Source organism: Lynx canadensis, chromosome X (assembly GCF_007474595.2).
Source record: "Lynx canadensis isolate LIC74 chromosome X, mLynCan4.pri.v2, whole genome shotgun sequence".
Taxonomy (NCBI): domain Eukaryota; kingdom Metazoa; phylum Chordata; class Mammalia; order Carnivora; family Felidae; genus Lynx; species Lynx canadensis.
This window is the reverse complement of record NC_044321.2, coordinates 48,198,401-48,204,785: the sequence shown is the minus strand read 5'-3', so window position 1 is coordinate 48,204,785 and position 6,385 is coordinate 48,198,401. Positions and strand designations below refer to the sequence as shown.

Below are 6,385 nucleotides of genomic sequence, written 5' to 3'. Positions count from 1 at the left end.
TACACCATCCAGACATGTAGTATAAACTTAGGGAATGAGTGACAACCAAGTAAACAGTAAAAACATGTAAGAATTGCTAGACTTTTATTTGAGGGAAAGAGATAGCAGGTTAGGATATACCTTTCTTGATTCAATAATGAGTAAGTGGATAAACTGTGAATTAATAATAGATGAAAAAAAACCCAAAACAAAAGCAGAACTATAAAAAGAACATAGTATTACAACATTTAAGAGATAAAGAATAATTAAAAGAGTAAATAAAGTCAGAAACAAAAATTAATGAACTAGAAAGAAAAAATAGAATTAAGAGGTTAAAGACCTGGATCTTTTCAGGGAGAAAACAAAATATATTAAAAAATAGATATATTGCTTCTTAGCCTTTTGGCAAAGATCAAGTGTAAAAATAGATAAACATCTGGCAAGAATAATTAATTATATTCCTCGACTGTTTGAAAGAAATTTACCTACCAAATTGTCTGGGACAGGCCTCAGACAACATCATTTTTCCTATGGCTATTGATTTATTGCTATTTTCAATGCCAGTGTCTTATTTTGGTATTCATTTCCCTATAAAATCATCCATGTCCTTAAAATTATTAAATATATTATGGCAGACTTTGTCTTTGTAATTATCTCAAACACCCAACATCACACAGCACTGAAATAATAGCCCCCCACTTCCTAATTTGCTGTTCTGAGGAACACTAATAGGCCAAATATTATTAGTTGTGTTTAAAAGAAAAAAAATTATTTCTTAAATAGGCTTGGGAAATGTTGAATTAGACAAAGTTAAATAGTTTTTACTCTTAAACTGAAGAACATACTCCTTAAAAAAATAATAGTCAATATTCACTGCATAATGACTCTCTAAGAGGGGCTATTGTATACAGCATTTTGTAAACTTATTTGATCATCTCCTATAGGAATGCTTTTTTTTAAAAAAAAAATGCAATTTAGAATTGCTACAGCAAACATAGTCTGGTTAAAATGGGAAACAAGATTGCCACTGTCACTTTTATTATTTAGCACTGTTTTGGGAGAGTTTAACTCATGCAGTCAGAAACTATGTTATAAATTTTGAAAAGAGGGACAATATACTATTGTAAGTCATAATTGATATGATTGCTTACCAGGAATAACTCAAAAGGATCAAATGAATATCTCAAAAATTAATAAATTTCAGTAAAGTGCCAATTTAAACTTAACTTATGAAAATATATTCTTCCCCTATATAGCAAAATTCACCATATAGGTAACATATAGAAAAAGAGCTCCCAATCACAGTATTGTTTCCTGTCTGTCCTAGGAATATATTTATCATAAATTATATAGGACTGAAATACATAAAACTTTCTTGAAGGACATAAAACACTTTTTAAAAATGTATGGGGCACCTGGGTGGCTCAGTTGGTTAAGTGTCCGACTTCAGTTCAGGTCATGATCTCGTGGTTTTTGAGTTGGAGCCCAGCGTCAGGGTCTGTGCTGACAGCTCAGAGCCTGGAGCCGGCTTCGGATTCTGTGTCTCTTTTCTCTCTCTGCCCCTCCCCTGTTCACACTCTGTCTCTCTCTCAAAAATGAATAAACTTAAAAAATTTAAAAAAAATGAGGCAATGTATTTTTTTCTGGAAAGCACTGCAGTTCTGTAGTTCCTAACATCATATCAATTTAATACGATCCCAATCAAACTTTATTGGGGGGGGCTATTAACTGTAAAGTTAATCTGGTAAAATAAATGTGTCAGAATCATCCAAAAACTGTGAAAAATAAAAATAAAAAAGATGAATAGAAGACTTACCCAAACAGATATGAAGTTTTATTTCTAAATTAGTAATTACAGGATGGTGGACTGGGACTACAATATTCAGTGGTACTGAGAGTATTCAGACACATAAGTGTGTGTGTGTGTGTGTGTGTGTGTGTGTGTATAGACACATACATATACATAAGTATATATATAACATATCAAATGGGGGATGGGCAACAAGATAAATAATGGCTAAGAACTGACTAACCCTTTGGGGGAAAAAAGTTGGAATACCTAAACTCATACATCAAAATAGCTCCAGATAGGGCAAGGAATTTTTTTTTTAACAAAACCATTAAAATTAGAGAAATACAAGATTTATAGAATCTTGGGGTGGGGCAATCCTATTAAACATGATCTTAGAGCCAGAAGGCAAAAAAGGAAAGATTTATCCATTTTTAATTTTTTTATTTAGTCATTTTTAATGCATTTTTCCCTGTGCACAAGAGAAATAACTGATAGAGTCAAAAGATACAGTTTCCTTTATACATAGCAGGTAAAAGTAATGCAAACATCACATGACACTTTTCAGTGAAAATTACATTTCCAATTACAGATCAAAATGCTTATTAGGGTCTCTTTATGGGAGAAGATGAGAAGGAAGTCTTAGGTAAAAAGCACTTTCCTGGCATTACTACACTGATCCTTCAGGCTGCACAAATTAAGGTCATATACAGTTAATTGGAAAATGTTGACACAATGTCACACTGTAAGTTTTCTGTACAATTAAATGTATACTTAGAGATACCAGGATAAACATTTCTACTATATTTTAACTGAACTTGCCTAGCCAACATTTTCACTGAGTTTATCAAAGATGCTGTAAGATTCTACAAAATTTTGATATACCTAGCTCCAGAAATATTTCTTATATTCTTTCCCATTTTAGTTACACATGTTCTGCTTAGAATCTGTTGTAATATTTCTGGATGTACAGTTCCAATTGTGCTTACTGTACTGTGTACAAATATAGCAAAAAAAGAGCAAAGAATGGTATAAATCTTACAGCATTTTGCTAGCAAAAATACATGCCAAAGTCACAATAAGCAATATTGTACCACAAATTAGAGAGCTTTAAATAGTTTGCTTCTGTTTTTAATTATTTTCATTCTACATTAAATTACTATCATAGGCTAATGTTTAAAATGCAAATAAAGTGGACATCTGTAGGACAAAGCTTATTCATCCAACTGTGAAGGTTGATACCAGTTTCCAAAAATCACAATGAATGCAGAATAAAGAGAAGTGTTTGCATGCAACACCTTTGAGTGAAACAGCATTGATTACCACCATTCAAAACAGGGAGGGAGGGAAGGAAGGAAGGAGGGAAGGAAGGAAGGAAGGAAGGAAGGAAGGAAGGAAGGAAGGAAGGAAGGAAAGAGGGAGGATGGAAGGAAGGAAAGGACAGTACAGGAGGGAGGGACAGAGGGATGGATTCCACTTTAAAATGCATATTAGACTTATAACTAGACAGACTTAAAAGAATCAAAATGAAAGTAAAGCACGATTTTGTGTGTGTTTAAAGATTTAAGAGCCATTATCAAAAATAAGATACATTTTTTTTCAAGGTACAGAAATGTAATTACGATGGCTGTGAGCCCAGCAGCCTCTCAATAGCTGCATTGATGTCGCCTCCTGTTGCTATTAGAGCCTGCAAGTTTGCCTCACGGTTTAAGAACCCCATTGCGTTGAGCTGTTCCAGTTGTTGCTGAAATCTGACTTCTGGATTTGGTAGCTGTGGAGGATTTGCCCCAGCCAGAGCCTGCACCATTTGCTGAATGAACTGCTGGTTGGGTCCAGATTCTGATGTTGGGCTAGTGGTTTCATTGGGTGTAGAGCTAGACACAGTGGGCCCAGGGGGGCCACCAGAGCCAGTGGAGCCAGGGCCTGCAGGGCCAGTGGGTCCTATGGGCCCAATGGGGCCTATGGGGGTAAATGGGACTATGGGACCTATGGGGCCTATGGGTGTGACTGGGCCTACAGGGCCTATAGCGGTTCCCAGTACCCCTACCCCCACACCTGGAGTGAAGCTTGGAATGAGGCCAGGAGCTTCAGTGGCTAATGTCTGTAGCCCCTGCTGGATCTGCATTAAAGCCTGCATTGCTCTTGGGTTTGACATGGCTGACAGTGTATCTGGATTCTGCATCTGCTGCAGGAAAGCTGGGAGCTGTGGACGCATTTGCTCCTGCAACTGAGGATTTGCAGTAAACACTGGGCTATTCAGCATCATCTGTGCAGCCAAATCTGGATTCTGGCTCAGCGACTGCATCATGCTTCTCATGTAGGGTGCAGACAGCATATTCTGGATCAGTTGGGGATTTTCAGTTATCTGTTGTAGCAAGCTCTGCATTCCTGGGGTACTGAAGATGCTGGCGACATAGTTGGCTGCAGCCACAGTGTTCCCAGTAGCACTGCTGGAGCTACTGCCAGACCCACTGCCACTGCTTGTGGTTGTGCTGGTGGTCGCAGAACTCTGGGTAGCTGGTGGTGGCGCCCATGGATTGGGTAGTGGATCTCTATTTTCTGTGCGGGAAGGCTGTGTACCTTCCCCGGAGGAAGAACTGCTCCCCACCGAGGCAAACGGATTACCTCCAAACTGCTCTTGTGCAGCATTCAGCATGGGTTCTTGAATGTCAGTGTACATGCGTCGTAGAGCATTGTAGCCACCTGGGATGCTTTCAAGATTGCTGAGAGCCAGGTCTTGATTTCTCATCATCTCTTGCATCATGGCTGGATTCCTGGCAATTTCAAGGGTCTGCCTCATTATATCTGGGTTGTTGAGCAGGTGACTGATTTCTGGGTTTCTCTGAATCAACTGCTGCATCTGTGGATTGGCCATTATGAGCTGCCTCATCAGATCAGGATTTGAAAGCATGCTCTGAACAAAGGGATTTTCCATGATTTGGATCATCATCTCGGGGCTGGACAGGAGCTGCTGCTGCATCTGGTTCTGGAGCTCAGAGAAGTTGGTCGAGCTCAAGCCCAGGCTGCTAAGGCCTGCAAGTCCTCCCAGGCTCCCCAGCCCAAACGGGTTACTATTTGTGGAAATAGATGTGGAGTTACTCCTGGGAGTCGACGCGGAGGTAGTGTTAGTTCCCGCGGCATTACTAGGCTGTGTGGACTGGCCCTGAGGTCGGTTCTGGCTTTTAATTACAAGATGAACAGTCAGTCCATCATGGATGCCATGTTGGATCAAGGTATCTTGATCTTTTAAGATTTTTCCGGCAAAAATCAACACTAGCTGATCGGTTTGGGATTTGAAGCGTTTCGAAATAGCTTCCTTAAACTGTTGTACTGAGCTATTCTCGGGCACCGCGAACTCCTCTTTCTCTTTGGGGGTCTTCACAGTGACTTTGATGATTTTTGGCTCGGCCGGGGCAGAGGCAGGGCCTTGGGCTGCAGCAGGGCCGCGGGAGGGGCGCGGGGGGCCGCTACTCTCGCCGTTCTCAGCCATGGCGGCCGCGGTGACGCAGGCAGACAGGGAAGGCGCGGGCGGGCGAGAGAGAGAGCGAGGGAAGAAGGAAGGAAGGAGGCGCCGCCACAGCAGGCTGGGCCGGGCCGGGCGGGGAGCGCAGAGCACGGTACCTCTGTGATGAAGACTGCGGTTCCCTGGTCCTCCAGTGGAGATAAGGCTCCGTAGGCCGCGGGGGAAGTCTCTGCCGTTCAGGTCTCTGGGCCTCCTTCGCCGCTGAGTGATCACACCAAGCGCACTCCCAGCAACTCCTGCAGCCGCTCTGCCCGCTCCTCCCCGCCCCGTCCCCTCCCCCAGTTCCGAGCTCGCCTCCCCGCCCCCTCTGCTGACGCGGCGCCAGGCCCAGAATGATAGATTCGACTCGGTCAAAATTAAAAACTTCTGTAGTTGGGGGGGTGGGGGCGAAGGAGCGAGAGAAACAAAGAGAGAAAGAAACAAAGAGAAAAGAGGACGAGAGAAAAAAGAGGGAAGAGGGAGGGAGAGAGAAAAGGAGCCAGTTTCTGAGAAGGACGTTAAAAGACCAATGGAGAATATATTATGTATGTAAATATATATGCACTCCATAAGGCAAGGAAGGATGAAAGCCCGAATCAAACTGACCCCATGTAAAAGACGAAAAATGAAAACTCCGACTAAGCAAAAAGGAAAAGATTAATACCCCCAGTGGGGGAAGGGGAAAAGACTGGGCCTGAGCATGCATTTTACAGAAGAAGCACAAATGGCCAATGGGCATAAAAATGGATGCTTAAGCTCACTAGCAATAAAAAAATTCAATTAGAATAATGAGATTCTACATCTGCCTTTATCATATTGTAAAAATGAAAAATAATGATAAACCTTATCGTCAACAAAGCGCTGAGAAAATGCATTCTCATGTCCCTTAAAGTGTAAATTTTATAATTGTGAGGCAATTTGAAAATATATATCAACATTTTGAATATTTCCACCTTTATTTAGAAATGCCTTATTTAGACACCTCCCCTACGAAACTAGATAAGGATGCAAAAATATATATGTATAAAGTGTATATGAACTGCAGTATCTTAAAAATTATTTTTAAAGATAATGGCACAGCATTGGTGAAATATATTATCATACAATAAAATAAT

The 6,385-nt window shown here is 40.9% G+C and overlaps 1 protein-coding gene across 1 annotated transcript; it reads right to left on the bottom strand.

Annotated features, from left to right (window-relative positions):
• Nucleotides 1-1,798: 1,798 nt before the first annotated feature.
• UBQLN2 (ubiquilin 2) lies at nucleotides 1,799-5,565 on the bottom strand. Its single transcript, XM_030305724.2, has one exon. The coding sequence runs from the start codon at nucleotides 5,256-5,258 to the stop codon at nucleotides 3,387-3,389; it is 1,872 nt and encodes a 623-aa protein (XP_030161584.1). The 5' UTR covers nucleotides 5,259-5,565; the 3' UTR covers nucleotides 1,799-3,386.
• Between the last annotated feature and the right edge of the window lie 820 nt (nucleotides 5,566-6,385).